This window comes from Cydia splendana, chromosome 15 (assembly GCF_910591565.1).
Source record: "Cydia splendana chromosome 15, ilCydSple1.2, whole genome shotgun sequence".
Classification (NCBI taxonomy): Eukaryota; Metazoa; Arthropoda; class Insecta; order Lepidoptera; family Tortricidae; genus Cydia; species Cydia splendana.
The window spans coordinates 15,500,099-15,516,309 of record NC_085974.1 but is presented as its reverse complement, the minus strand read 5'-3'; the positions used below and the strand labels follow the sequence as shown (position 1 = coordinate 15,516,309).

General features: G+C 38.1%; 2 protein-coding genes across 2 annotated transcripts in view; one reads left to right on the top strand and one right to left on the bottom strand.

The window, feature by feature from the left end:
- Window positions 1-16,211, top strand: part of LOC134797772 (mitochondrial coenzyme A diphosphatase NUDT8) — a 290,972-nt gene that overhangs the window by 128,215 nt on the left and 146,546 nt on the right. The window lies entirely within an intron of this gene.
- On the bottom strand, window positions 1,277-8,347 carry LOC134797290 (glyoxylate reductase/hydroxypyruvate reductase-like). Its single transcript, XM_063769519.1, has 7 exons — window positions 8,263-8,347; window positions 6,911-7,053; window positions 5,983-6,172; window positions 3,869-4,032; window positions 3,446-3,610; window positions 2,654-2,779; window positions 1,277-1,476 (listed from the first exon to the last, which is right to left on the bottom strand). The coding sequence occupies exons 1-7, from the start codon at window positions 8,331-8,333 to the stop codon at window positions 1,358-1,360; spliced, it is 978 nt and encodes a 325-aa protein (XP_063625589.1). The 5' UTR covers window positions 8,334-8,347; the 3' UTR covers window positions 1,277-1,357.

The following is a 16,211-nucleotide window of genomic DNA, read 5'->3' as shown; positions in this document are numbered from 1 at the left end:
CTGGTACTCCATTCCGAGATTCGCGTATGACCTAACTGACACGCGCCTACGTCATCATGCTGTTTACAGGTTCTCAAACTTTGAAATGTGGGAGAATTTTAACCAACGGTGAAAATTATTTTAACGGCATTAATTTTAAGTTATTTATGTAGAAACATAGTAAAATAAAACAAATCTAATGTATTAAATTAAACTTTATTTATCTATACAAGACAAACGTTTAAAAAACTAATTCACAGTTACACATTAATTACCAAGCTTACGACGTGAAAAGTTTGGAAAACACTGCGACTGCTGACACTGAGCGAGAAGGAAATAACAATTAACACGCGTTCGACAAGGATGACGGTCAGGGCATGAAGTTATCTAGATCCGAATTGTCAAATGTCCCCAGCGCTATCCTGTGTTGCCAGTAGTATAAACAGAATTGCCCGAAAGTCTGAAATTTCTTTCGTGAATCGGAAGATATTGCTAACGAGTAATTAAAAATGACGTGTTATTGTAAAATTTAAGCTAAAATACATATAAATGAAAATTATAAAATTATAAAGAAATATTTTAACTTATTAACCATAGGTATAATGTACCCATGTAACATGTTATGTTGAAATAAAGTGGCAATGTTATTGTGACGTAATCGCGTGTCACTCTGGGAATGGAAGACCATGTTTTATTAGACCATGCAATTCTCTCTACAACTTCTTGTAAGCCTGTAAGTATTTAATTCAAAACAGAAGTTCGAATACGTTGCGATTTTCTGTGTACTTAAAGATTTTTTGTACACCAGCGATTTTTGAGAAGTTTTTTTAACGAGCATCTATTTATTTATTTTTTGTTATATAAAACTGTCTAAAAGCCCAAAAGTTTTTTTAATGAAACATTCCTCCTAATTAAATGTTAAAGTTAAAAGTACGAGTGTGTACGCAATATTTTCACAAACGTTTTTTTTAATAATCATGACTCACACTGTTTGGCCGCTCCTGGGTCCAGTAACAGTTTGAGTTTGCAAGCGTAGGTTCTACCGACTGCGCCACTTTGCCAGAGAAATTTGAACATATAGCGTAGGAAATAGAGTTGAATTTTCTATGTTTGTAACTTTACTAAATAAAAGAAATGTCCGTTCCATTTGAAAATGATTTACTTAGATTTCATCAAACTTAATTAGTAGGTACTACTTAGGTACTATACAGAGTATACAGACTAAGCGATAGATGGCGCTAAAACATATATTGTCATACAGATGACCTGCCATGTATCGGATAGTTAAAAGTTTAAGTTAAGTAAGTTATTGCTATGTGTATATTTAACACAATTGACATAAGAAGGAGAGTTGTTGAGTTAAACTTATTTAATTAAATTAAACAACAGGATTAACCATAGGCTTCCCTTCTAAAGCTAACAATATGTTGTTGGCTGAAATTCTAGACATCATGTTCCTGGTCTCGTTTGTAGCGCTGCCCAAATGAGGTACAATAACTGTAAAAATAGAAAAAAAAAACAATTAGAAAACTCTACACGTAGGTACCTCACTAAATAACTAATTAGTGAGGTACCTACGGGTACCTAGGTACATAATTTATTGGAAATCGTATTTTAAGAAGAGTTATTTGAAACAAATGATAAATAAAATTATTAGAATAGAATAGAATAGAATAGATTTATTCGTAAGCACAAACAATCGGAACAGTACATAGTATAAAAGAAAACACAAAATAAGATTAAAGTGCCACGAAATGGCCCCATCTCAGCATGTTGCTGGTGGCTTCCAGCGCTGATCTTCCGATGAGACCATCAAGTGAGAAGAATCACGGAAGGTAACAGACAAGAAGTACCTAGGTACATAATTTATTGGAAATCGTATTTTAAGAAGAGTTATTTGAAACAAATGATAAATAAAATTATTAGAGTTATTTTATTACACACATATCATATCATATGGTCTTAATTTACGAATCGATCTCAGTGATTCCTGAATAGAGTCTGTTCGGAATAAGAAGAGTCGTGGAATGTATTGGGCCCCATACATTCCACGACTCTTCTCTTTCCGCACATACTCTAAATGTAGAGATTCATGAATAATTCAAATTCAAATTCAATTTCTTTAATGTCAAAATAACACATGTCAACAAAATCACAATAGAACTACGAAATATACAACTAACACTAAACACTCAACTACAAAACACTAACACTAAATTAAAAACACATAACCAGATCAAGGAAAGAAGAAGAAAATAGCTTAAACATCACAAATGTCATTATTTACGAAATTATTTAATGTTAAATTTACTGTAGAATTCCTTAACCGTAAAAAATGCCTTATCAATTAAATAGGCTTTCAACTTCTCAACAAACAGGTCATAAGAAGCCGCCTCTTTAATCTCACGGCTCAGGCTGTTAAAGATTTTAATTCCAACTACCCCCAACGAGTTGGATGTTTTCGCAAGCCTGACAAAGACAGACTTAATGTCCCTATCAATTCTCCTTTGTTCAGGTCGACGCATCACATATTCACTTTTGTGTTTATACATAGGCAATAGGTATGAGTATTGAGAACCTATGAGTATTGTCTATGGGGAACAAAAAACTAGAGATCATATACAATCCCACGAAGTCCTGGGCAGACAATAGTATGTAACAAATGTGGACTTACAACAATTGGGCAATGAGATTAGAGGGTCGTTCGCCGGAAGAGGTTCTGGACTTGTAACGTCAAGTCCTGCCGCGAAAATACGCTTTTCTTTCAGAGCTCTATACAACGCTTCCTGGTCTATGACACCTGTAAAAAACATTACGAAATAAAACCGGGCAAGTGCGAGTCGGACTCGCGCACGAAGGGTTCCGTACCATAATGCAAAAAACGACAAAAAAAAAGCGGTCACCCATCCAAGTACTGACCCCGCCCGACGTTGCTTAACTTTGGTCAAAAATCACGTTTGTTGTATGGGAGCCCCACTTAAATCTTTATTTTATTCTGTTTTTAGTATTTGTTGTTATAGCGGCAACAGAAATACATCATCTGTGAAAATTTCAACTGTCTAGCTATCACGGTTCGTGAGATACAGCCTGGTGACAGACGGACGGACGGACAGCGGAGTCTTATTAATAGGGTCCCGCTTTACCCTTTGGGTACGGAACCCTAAAAAGGGAGAGATCAAAGTAATCCGGGTTCAATCATTTTCAGGCAATGTAAGGCAAAGTATATATTCCAATATCTTATTATTATGAAGATTAGAGTCAAAACCTGCTACATAATTAACATAGGTCACTTTGCCGGCCCGCCTATTTAGGCCAGTAAAGTTATTTGGAAATGTTTGACAAAATATTTTGTCACAGAGAACTCACTAATTACTGCCACTAGTTTAGACCCATAGTGAGCCGCAGTTGTTCAAAAAATGTATTTTTTTGGAATCAGTGAATTTTTGTTGTCACCTGACGATCTTACCTCCTCGAGCTATATTAATCAGAACAGCGTTCTTCTTCATAGTGCCGAGTCTTTCATCGTTGATCAAATGCTTGGTTTCACTCGTGAGCGGGCAGCACAAGACTACGTAGTCGCTTTCCTTTAGCAGTTGTTCTATGGGTATTCGTTCTGCTCCCAATGTTTTGGCTGGTGAAACAAAATTATTAGGTACCTAAGATACAGATACACTTTGAAATTAAGTCGTTTTTTTTATGTATCTTACCTAACTATTTACCGTTAAGTACACAGGTACCTACCTATGTACTTAAATCGAAAAGAACCGGTGGTGGGCGACTGATTTAGATGATGCTCCTAGCTGCCTACCCCCATGTGGGCATAGGATAGTTTTTATCAATCATTATCATTCCACACAGATGAAATACGACGAAAAAAGACGAATAGTACCTTCAGGTTTTTCGCTCCTCCCACTATAAACGAATCGCTTCACATCAAACCCCTTCAGCCTCCTGACGATGGCTTGCCCAATGCCCCCAAGGCCCACGATGCCCACTGTGCTGCCCTCGATGTCTTGTCCCAGCATCCACTGCACTCCTTCTTTCCATGCGCCACTGTTGGAAACGATTTGCTATATTCCACTACCATGGTCTAATAAAACATGGTCTTCTATTCCCAGAGTGACACGGGCCTACGTCACAATAACATTGCCACTTTATTTCAACATAACATGTTACATGGGTACATTATACCTATGGGGCTGTCCATAAATTACGTCATCGATTTTTGACGATTTTTGACCCCCCCCCCCCCTATAATCATCCAAAAATCATGCTTCAAATGACCCCATTTCCTCCTACTTCATGCTACCGTCATCCGATGTCCAGACCCCCCCCCCCCTAATTTGAAATGACGTAATTTATGAATAGCCCCTATGGTTAATAAGTTAAAATATTTCTTTATAATTTTATAATTTTCATTTATATGTATTTTATCTTAAATTTTACAATAACACGTCATTTTTAATTATTCGTTAGCAATATCTTCCGATTCACGAAAGAAATTTCAGACGTTCGGGTAATTCTGTTTACATTACTGGCAACACAGAATAGCGCTGTCACATTTGACAATTCGGATCTAGATAACTTCATGCCCTGACCGTCATCCTTGTCGAACGCGTGTTAATTGTTATTTCCTTCTCGCTCAGTGTCAGCAGTCGCAGTGTTTTCCAAACTTTTACGTCGTAAGCTTGGTAATTAATGTGTAACTGTGAATTAGTTTTTCAAACGTTTGTCTTGTATAGATAAATAAAGTTTAATTTAATACATTAGATTTGTTTTATTTTACTATGTTTCTACATGAATAACTTAAAATTAATGCCGTTAAAATAATTTTCACCGTTGGTTAAAATTCTCCCACATTTTAAAGTTTGAGAACCTGTAAACAGCATGATGACGTAGGCCCGTGTCAGTTAGGTCATACGCGAATCTCGGAATAGAGTACCAGGCGGAGTATATTATTATACCATGTCCACTACTATATTTTGTTTTTTATGTTACCAAAGCGGGTTCAAACCATAATTATTATAGAGCAAAACATGCAATAGTACAGTCATGCTCCGTGATTGTTACGCCATTTAGGGTTCTAGCTAAATTGGACATTCCATGGCGTAAATATGGAACATCCAATTTAGCTTGGACCCTGAATGGCGTAACAATGCCGTGTGGTGACTGTACCTAAGTAGGTATTCTCGACAAGTTTTCAGCCATTTGACGATGACGATCACTTTTATAATGCAAATGATAACTTTTATTGGCACAGTTCTATCCAATTATTGTTTTTTTTTAAGCAGTTCTTTCACCTTTTGGTTAGCTCCAACTTTGGCTAGCTTTGTTGATTTGGTTTATATTTTTGTTTCCTTGGCTTTTCCCCGTTTTTCCTTGACTTTCTGCGATCCTCCCCTCTTCTATCTTTAGTCTTTCTTCATTGTCTACTAAATAGCATCTATTTTCAGGTGCTTACCTGGAATTTGGAACCTGAGTCTCGAGAATAGAGTATTAGGTTAGGAGGCTGTTGACTGTTATCAAAGACATATGTAACTTCGTATAAGATGAATAAAGTCTAAGGAAAAAACGTGCCTCGGAAATCAAGAAAAAGTCATTCTCGAATAGATGGCGCACACACCTTTAGCCTATACTCGGTTAGATGGCGCGACGACACCGTTTCATATTTAACAATTTTAACACATAGATATCAGTGAACGAACATGGGTCAAAATGATATAAAATAATAAAATCATTTATTCATATATATACATTTTTTTGATAATTTTATACGTTTTCATTTTGAGTTTTAGTCGTGTGTCGATAGATGGCAGTAAATTCACTGTGACTACAAAATTTACTATGACAGGACCCCTCTAATTCTCTTTGCTGTTATTAATACAAACAGTGTTGTAGTATAAAATGGTGTTGGATGCAACGATGCAAAATGCAACTGATGCCGCACCCTCTCAAGTTGTATCTAATCTATAGTCCGTAAAACATGTGAAACAGGGTACTTGCCTCTCCAATTCTTCTACCCCCTCTTTGAACCTCCTAGCCGCTCCTATAAGCAGTCCAACGGCGATATCTGCCACCGCATTGTCGAGGACCTGAACTGTATTGCCCAGGCGCAGCCCGTGCTTTTTTATCTCCTCTACATCGATCTGGTCCAAGCCAGATGACATTGTTGACACACATTTTAGTTTTGGTCCTTAAAAAAATATACTACGAGTATGAATCGCCATAGTTACGTCTTGGTAGGTGTCTCGTCATCGTGGTAAGTGGCGCTTTTACGGGTTATTAAATCTATCCGGTCGTCGGATACTACGAGTATACTCCGGTAAACTCACTTTGTCAATGTCAGTAGAAAAAGACGGGAAATTCAAGTTTTGTATGGGAGGACAACCCTTCGCTCTTCTATTTTTTTTCTATAGACGGAAATGGCTTGCCAAACTATATCTGGTATCTCTCTGCAATGAGAGACAGAGAAATGAAATATACCTTTCTCTGTCCCCCTCAGCAGAAAGTGTCCGACGACAGAATAGATCTAAGTAATACATAATACCCTTTCAATGGAGCTTTCCATGAATAGGGTTACCAGATACAAATTTGGAATTTCCTGACAAAATTCCTCATTTCCGGGTCTAGCCGATAGCCGCGTTTAATTACATTTATTATTTCTATTAATTTAAGTAAATAAAAAGGTACTTTATAAAAAAAAAGTCTATCAATATAAAAAAAAAAATCCTGACATTTTCGTGTTCCGTCCTGACAAAAGGCCAAAATTCCTGACATGTCAGGAAAATTCCTGTCATCTGGTAACCCTATCCATGAAGAATAGGTATACCTACACAAAGACGAATTTAGGTATATTTCTTAAACTGGATATTTGAACATGTTAGGACGTTGTTTTGCTTATTACAATAAATGTCTAACATTAATTACTAACCAGCCAAATCCAAACGAGGTCCAGTCAGTCTGTGCTTCGTATTCCAAATTATTCCATCATATTTTTGCTCTTTCAACTCATTTTCTATTGCAGACACAATTTCGGGCTCATGATCTATGTGGGGCACAACGCTCACCTCAACTCTGAAATGGGAAAGAAAACGTTTTATTTTTAATTTCAATATTTAATATTCAATATCTTGACGACATAAGGAAAGCTTAAGTATGAAAATGAAGGGGTTGTGCTACTCAACACTTGTATGTAGGTACTTATTGGGTGTTCACCACACCAATCGATAGATAATCTAGGTAGAAACTATTCTAGGTAGTCCAGCTGATGGGCAAGGGGTGGGCCGCAGTTGATTGATATGGCCGATGTGGCCGATTTGGCCAAGGGGAGGGGGAGGGGGGCATACATTTAGTTACCTGCAACGGCTACAATTCTTTTTTTGACTTTAAGCAATAATTATTCGTTCCATCACGTAACCGGCATAAATTATACTATTCACAATGTATGCCTATCTAATAAATTATTTACATTATGTAGGTATACGTCAATGTTTTTGTTCTTCAAATTACAATAATGATAATGAATGTGACAATCCATTTATTACCAGTACGGTTACCATCAGTTTGTCACTGACATAAACGCCGTCGAGAACGTAATTTACTTTCTATACATCCCGTTTGCACTAATATGCGAGTGCGAGCGAGATGTATAGAAAGTAAATTACGTTCTCGACGGCGTTTATGTGAGTGACAAACTGATGGTAACCGTACAGGGGTGCGAAACTCCTGACTTCGGTCAAACTCGGCTCCGCTCGGCTCAGCCTTGCTCCGAGCAATTATTAGGGTTGGCACCACTTGACTTCCTTTTGCGTGCACGACCACAGATAAGATAATCACTTGATTTTTGACAACCCTAAATAGCCGAAAGGGATAGTGTCATATATTAGAAAGGGCCAGCACGATTCGACCCTGACCCGCTGTCAAACTTCGTTTTTGTAGAAGTTTCCTTTCTGTACGATAGTACTATTAATTATTCTGTGTTATTACATCGAAACGATAATTACGTAACAGTTGGTAACAGTAACGGAAGCCTACACAATAGTCAAGTCAAAACAAACAAATTTTTTAAAACATAAAAGCGTAGGTACAGGTACAACAGTAAAAGTACCTAAGGTAAAATCAATAAGGCGCTATTGCTATGAAGATTTAATAAGAAATCAACCTTATTAACAACCATATGATGCAAATGTCAAACATAAACATATCTAACCTATATAACCTACTCTAGACTACAAAGGTTTGTTAATTACTCCGAGACATAGGTAGTAAAAATGTGTAACTTACTGATTTTTTAATAACTCCAAACCAGCAGCGGGAAATGTTTTGTTAACCACCAAAACTTTTCTCAGAGCCATCTTTTCAGAAACACTCATAGTAGAAGAGCCGGCCGCAAAATTTCTAACCGACTTGATACCACGATGAAATGCACAATGGTTTCCCAGAAAAGTTATGCTAAGTCCGAATTCGATAGTCTGCCACGGCGGAACTTGCCGAAAGTACGAAAAAGAAGGCCACTTCCGGTGCGAAAAAAGGGGCTGATTTAACCCATCTGATACCGAGATAGTAGTTATGGCAGCAGTTAGAAATTTACATGTAGACACAGAAAAGCGAAGTCTGCCACTATTTTTTTTGCCGGAAGTGCTTGGCAGACGCTCTCAAAGGTGACCATCGGGACCCCTAAATTAACCCATCTGATACCACCATGAAACCAATGCCAGTCGGTAGGTATGAACTCTCATGTCAGGAATATATAAGTCTGCCAAGGCTTTTCCTGCCGAAACACCATGGCAGACGAGATTATGTAAGCAAGGTCGCCATCGGTTACCCTACACTAACCCATCTGATACCACCATGAAACCAATTCCATTCGGTAGGTATGAACCCCCATTTTAGGAATATATAAGTCTGCCAAGGTTTTTCCTGCCGAAACACCTTGGCAGACGAGATTATAAGCAAAATGACCATCGGTTACCGTACACTAACCCATCTGATACCGCCATGAAACCAATTCCAGTCGGTAGGTATGAACCCTCATTTCATGAATATATAAGTCTGCCAAGGCCTTTCCTGCCGAAACTCCTTGACAGACGAGATTATGTAAGCAACATCCGCATCCGTGGGACCGGTATACGTGATTACTGTAGGCTTATTTATTACTTTATGCTTTTACATATTTGTATATTATTATGTTATTAATGAAATATATCTATAATTTATTAAACCTATACCTAATACATTGGGAATTCATTACCTGCTTACGGCAGTAGTAGGGAGTAGTGGGTGAGTTCTGGCTCACTTAGCCAGGCCAACAGTCCCTCCCCCTTTTTTTCCCTTGTTGAGGCCCTGCAACCTTACCTTGAACCCAACCTAATGTCATTGTAGCTCGAATCTAACCTAATCTACTTTTATTGCTTTTAGAAAATATTCTAATAACAATTATCTACTTTTGCAAAGTTAAATGTTGAATTCTTTATTTCGCAAAATGGAATTTTAATGTGACTATAATGTATGTGCAATCTACTTAGAAACTGGGTTTAGAAATATAAAAACACACATTTTATATAGGATAATAAGTTTATTCAAGTAATATTCTGAACATATGAGATATAGTAACATCATTACTTATTCTGTGTACAGTGGAGAAAACATGCAAGTTGACATTTTTCGTTTTAAAATAAAGATAAACTAAACAGTATTTGCCACAAACCGATGTTAAAAAACTTTGCAGTTGTTGGTTGGCATAATACCATCTCTTACAATTTCTCTTCATTAACATTTTATGATTCCTTCCTGTTTTTATTTACTTAATTTAATTTTTTACTTTTTATGTGATCGGTACTTCATTTATTTTAGATTTTGGGCTAATATTAGTTTGTTAACCGACTTCCAAATCTCAAAGAAGGAGGTTATCAATTCGGTTGTATGTTTTTTTTATTTTTTATTTTTTTTATGTTTGTTACTCTATATCTCCGTCATTCCTGGACTGATTTTGAAAATTAGTTTTTTGATTGTATGTATATGCATACAGATTGGTTCCGTTTTTGTCAAAACCCAGTTCTGATGATGGGATCCATGAAGAATCGAGGGAACTCCTCAAATTTTAAACGCATACATATAGTGATTTTTGGGTTTTTATCATCAAATTAAGCATACACATTCAAAAAAGTGACATTTGATGAAGTGCAACTGCTGATGATGATCAGAACGGAACTCTTCAACGACGCATAGTTCACGTTTGGCGATTTGTCGTCTTCGTTATGTTTGTTAAGCAAGTCAAGTTTTTAAGCCACATTTTTGTCAAGCTCGAGTTCTGATGATGGGATCCATGAGGAATCGAGGGAACTCCTCAAATCTTAAAGGCATGCGTATAGACATTTTTGTATTTTCATCAGAAAATCAAGGATTTTCATTAAAAACTGGCGCATTTGATGAAGTGGAACTGCTGATGATGACCAGAACAGAACTCTTCAACCACGCATAGTTCACGTTTGGCGATTTTTCCTCTTCGTTATGTTTGTTAAGCAAGTCAAGTTTTAAAGCCACATTTTTGTCAAGCTCGAGTTCTAATGATGGGATCCATAAGGAATCGAGGGAACTCCTCAAATATTAAAGGCATAAGTATAGATTTTTTTTGTATTTTCATCATAAAATCAAGCATTTACATTAAAAACTGTCGCATTTGATGAAGTGGAACTGCTGATGATGATCAGAAAAGTGTTCAACGACGCATAGTACACGTTTGGTGATTTCTAATTTCGATTTTGACTTGGACTGCGACCCGGACTCGGACCCAGAACCGGACTCATACCCGGATCCGGTTCGGACCCGGACTCGGACCCGGACTTGGAATCGTACTCGGACCCGGACTCGGACTCGGACACGGACTCGGACTAGGACCCGGACTCGGACTCGGACCCGGACTCGGAACCGGACTCGGAACCGGACTCGGACTCGGACCCGGACACGGACTCGGACACGGATTCGGACCCGGACTCGGACTCAGACTCGGACCCGGACTCGGACCCGGACCTTGACCCGGAAAACCACTATAATATATATTATATTATAATTATTATTATTACACGTAAATTTGTTCACGAGGAAACCGTGTACCGACTCTTCATGCCATTATATTTTTAATTTGCTGTTATTCTCTACAAATCGACACTAAAAGTATCAAAATATCAAAATATGGAGTTCCGTTTGAGAAAGAAGCAAAACAATTTTGTCTTTGACAGTAATTGAATTATTGTGTGATTTTGAAAGCTAGACAATTCAAGATTTATATTTTTACTCACAAAGACAACACAGAAATTCAATCTCAAATGTAAACCTTCGAACAATTTCCATACATTGACGACATCACTCAAAATTCTTCTTCAAGTCAGATGCCCGCTGGAGCTGCACCGGAGCACACGTATAATTCTTCAAATAAAAATGACAGCTTGATTTGACATTAAATCATATACGCACACGAGAAAGTATACCAGTAGATAAATTGTATTTCAAAAAATAGGGTACATAAATATCAGCTCGCGTCTCCTTTAAATTTGATTTGCTGTTATTTACGGGTCATAATGGTTGAAAACCTCAGTAAACTATCTTAAAACAATACGATTACAGTCGAATTTAAGTACTATGTTCCTTCAAATCAAAACTCGCTTAAAATGAAAAAAGTTTAAAGACTCATCCTTTACTGATTGGGATTAATTTTCATTTTGCGTCATTTTAAAAACGTATTTGACTTCTGTACGTCAATTAATTTTGATGACAATTGTAATCTTGTAATATATTATAGAACTTTTATCTTAAAATATTGCCTATTAACAGGAAGCGTTATGTAATTCGTATAAGTAATACCTGAAAGTCTTGTACCTAGATCTGTAATACCATGGATTGCGACGAATAAATGATTATGATTATGCCGTTCGTTCCGTCTATATGTATAATGCGTGTACGTGCTGTTCTCTGAAAATCTTCAAGAAAAAATAACGGCTAGACCAGCACGAAGTACTAGCGAGTTTTTGCGGCTTTGGAGACCGAGATAAAGCTTACAGGCCAATACCGCTGTGGCCTGGTTATTGTTATGTATACCTATGTATCGAATGTTTTTAAAAAAAAATTACTATAAAAAGCAATGTTTTATTTCGATTAGGTCTACATTTTGTGCATATTGTAATCTGAAGTATTTTCGTACTAAACTTGAAACTTTCGTTGAAACTAAATAAAATAATTATTCCTAATATACAGTCACCTGCAATTTATGTTACACAACACACAACGAAGGCCGCAAAAATATCTGACACGATCTTATTTGTAGAACCATAAGAGCATGTCATATATTTTTGCGGCCTTCGAAGAGTAGGTACCGGTCATTATCACCAACTTTGCCCGCATTTAAAAAAAAACACGAATTTCTCAAAAAAAAAAACAAATCGTAATTACTTTTTTTGCTCAGCACGTCCATTGTGATCAAACGCATCAGTTTATTTGAAGAAAAAATATTTTTATCGTGTTTTTACCCATTTTTTTGCGTTTTAGAGGGTGGGCAAAGATATCCGGAGTTTTCGCCAACATTGCCCACGTCAATTTGGTATTCAAATACAGCTCGTATGATGATGATGTCTAAGGATCACTGGTTTTGGGCAATCCTACCATTCCCTGTTAATAACTTAGCGATAAGTGTAAAAACTTTTAAATAAATTTGCTGGGCAATGTTGCCTACCCGTTTGTGCTCATTTCCATATAAGGCTCGCCTAAGCATTTTACAAAGGCTAGGGTTGTCACTTTTGAGAAAATCTGTTACAATAGTTTAATGGCCAAAAATATGATTTTTGCTGTGTTTTTCATTAGTTAACGGGATAAAACATCTAAGTAAAGGATAATAAGACAAATTAAATACAGTATATATTTATAAACTTACTTTAGTGTACAAACATAACCTTATTTTACATGCGAAGTTGGGTAAATTAGATGAAAGTGACAACCCTAATCCGTTTTTGGTGGTGGGCAATGTTGGTATGGATGCCAAATCACCGGATTACTTTGCCCACCGCTAAAACTCGCTAAAAATTACAAATTAAAGATATCTTATTGATACTGTTTTAACACCCCCTGGCACTGATTAAAATAACCGACTTGGTTTCACATTACATCTCAAAACTTTTTGAAGTGAAAATTTTTTAGCGGCGTGTAATAGTGCCCTTGCGGCCTATTTGCTGAATAAATGTTGAAGTTTGAAGTTTGCATGCCAAGTTTCGTGCTTTCTGCCGGATGGGACAGGATTTAGGATGGGTCAGACCAGGACCGCATTTTTGCAGGTTCATCTTTTATTAGCCAGACTCTACCTCCATACTAAATCGAGCTAAGGAGTCGCACTATAAAGAAATATTGAACATTTTCTTTCAAGTTGATATACAGGGTGTCCATGCATTAGGGTATTTATATTCAATATTCAATAATTTATTCATAAAATCAATACAATTTTACACGTCAATGGTATTTAGAACCAGTATACAAAGTATCATAACAAATTACGATTTTTTTACTTTGGAGCAACCTGTATGTGTTAGTAGCTCCTGAGGTAATAAATAGTATGACTAGATTTTGCCCTGTGCGCGGGTCCGAGGGCCCCGCGGTCTTCTTGTAGTTTGTTGTTGGTGCTGTTGTTTTTGTTGTAGTAGTAGTAGTAGTAGTTTGTTTTCCAAAGGGAAAAATAAATAAAGTTCTACTTTTGCTAGGACGAAAAGATCCGCGTGAAAGCACTAAGTACATTCCCGCAGCTCGCGTGCTTGGGAACTCGTAAGGGACGCTCCGGGCCTTCGGCCCTACGCGGAGCTCGGCCTTCGTCCTTCGCTGGGTTTCGAAGCTCAGCGTCGGGCCTTCGGCCCGCCGCTTCGCTTATTAAAACAGTTGGGAGGGTTGGTTTTGCTTCGGGGCTTAAGCGGGAAGTTGGAGCTTAAACACGACCCAATAGGAAAAGTGTCTTAGACAAGCGAAACGGCGGGCCGAAGGCCGAAGGCCGTAGGCCAACTTCCCCCTCTCGTGTGACGCTTCGGGCCTTCGGCCCTACGCGGAGCTCGGCCTTCGGCCTTCGCGAGCCTCGACGCTTCGCCGTCGGGCCTTCGGCCCGCCGGCTTCGCTTATCAAGACAGTTGACTTTGTAGAACGCTTGGGGGAACTGCATTCACGCAGCTCGGCCTTCGGCCTCGCGTTTTTGGGAGTCGGGGTGGAGGCTCCGGGCCTTCGGCCCTCCGCCGGGGTCGGCCTTCGGCCTCCCGGCCTGAAGCTCGCCCTTCGGGCTCGCTTAACACACTTTTTGTATAGGATTTTGCTTTGTTCGTCATTCCCGCAGCTCGGCCTTCGGCCTCGCCCAAAATTACTGGGGGTGGGGCACGCTTGGATATTCGGGGTGAAGCTCCGGGCCTGACGGCCCTACGCGGGGTCGGCCTTCGGCCTCCCGGCCTGAAGCTCGCCCTTCGGGCTCGCTTAACCTACTTGGAAATTTGAATTTTGCCCTTGTCGCCCGCCATTTTGGATTTTTCCAAAAATTTTTTTTACATGGTAATGCTGGGCCCCCTAGCTCGCCGCATGCCAAATCTCAGCGCACTCGGACCAACTTGAAAAATTAAAAAAAAAAGTCGGCCATTTTGAAATTTTTTAAATGCAGTTTGCTTTGTTTCGGGGCCCTCTATGACATTTGGTCGAGCACCCCCCACCTACCTCGCACCGTTTAAAAGTTGCCATACAAAATTAAAATGACCATTATTTCCGCCATCTTGGATTTTTTCCAAAAAATTTTTTTTTCTAAGGAATCTAGAGGCTTCTATCTCTCGCCATGCCAAATCTCAGCGCGCTCGGACCAACTTGAAAAAATAAAAAATAAAAAGTCGGCCCGTTTGAAAATTTTTAAATGCAGTTTATTTTGTCTCGGGGCCCTCTATGACATTTGGTCGAGCACCCCCCACCTATCTCGCACCGTTTAAAAGTTGCCATACAAAATAAAAGGGGCCATTTTTTCCGCCATCTTGGATTTTTTCGAAATTTTTTTTCCCATACGAATTTAGAGGACCCCGAGATTCCGTGACCAAAATTTCAGCGCGCTAGGACAAACTTGAAAAAATTAAAAAAAAAGTCAGCCATTTTGAAAAAAAATGGCGGCGTCAAAAACTGCCAGGGTCCCTCTATGACATTTGGTCAAGCACCCCCCACCTACCTCCCACCGTTTGGCCGGGCCGTCGAACATTTTTCTGACCGGAAGCGGTAGGCCAAAAGTCAGAATTTTCTGAAGTCACGAGACCGCCCTCTATACGACCGTACCAAAGTCTAACACCCCACGAACCTCCTTCTGGGAGAACAATCATGTCAATTAATCAGTCGTGTTGCAGCTTTAAATAAGATTAATTATTAATTATTAAATTAAATTAAATTAATTAAAACTTTCTTCGACCGTTTTGATTATCTTTTTTATTTATGACATTAATAAGATTCTGACCTTTGACAAATGTCATCATTGCCGCACATTTTCAAACAAATTGTCAAAAGCACTGCCAATGATTAATACAGTATGTTTCTTTTTGTTGTCGATTATTGGAATTAACTTTTGTTTGATAATTTAATGTTTTATCTTTTGTTCTAATTAAAAAGAAATTACCGTTAGAGCATTTCTGAGAAGTAACCCTATGTGGGATTTCAGGGTTTGTCCAATGGCTAAGGTCACCCTGTATTTAAAAACGTAAACGTTAAAGTTTTTGGGATATATGTATAGTAGACTATTTATACTCCACATTGATACCATAAGAAGTTAATAAAACTGCCTGAAAGTTAGAGAGGACTATGGAGGAGATTACTGTTTACTAGCTTTTGACTTAACTCCTGGCCCCTGTTTCACCAACGTGACAGGTGCGACGAATTGTAAAATCACTGTTGCTGACGTCACAGGCATCCATGAACTACTGTTACCGCTTACCATCGGGCGGGCCGTATTCCTGTTTGCCACCATCATTGTATTATTAAAAAAGAACTTTATGATATCGGGAAAAAAACAGATATTTCTCTTGCTAAGTTTATGACAATTGTCACAGAAACACTGCAATTGTCACGAAATTCCGACATATAACTCATTACCTGTCAAGAATTACCTACAATTCTTCTAGATCTTTGACAATTGTCAGAAACTTCACAGGAGAAACATCTGTTTTTTCCGATATAATAAAGTTTTTTTTTAAATAATA

Bases quoted from the DNA above. Each gene is read 5' to 3' on its own strand.
- LOC134797290 (XM_063769519.1), bottom strand. From the start codon at position 8,333: ATGGCTCTGAGAAAAGTTTTGGTGGTTAACAAAACATTTCCCGCTGCT. The intron at 7,054-8,262 runs GTAAGTTACACA...TTCCCATTTCAG, and splicing joins TTGGAGTTATTAAAAAATCA to AGTTGAGGTGAGCGTTGTGC. The intron at 1,477-2,653 runs GTAAGTCCACAT...CTATTTTTACAG, and splicing joins AATCTCATTGCCCAATTGTT to TTATTGTACCTCATTTGGGC.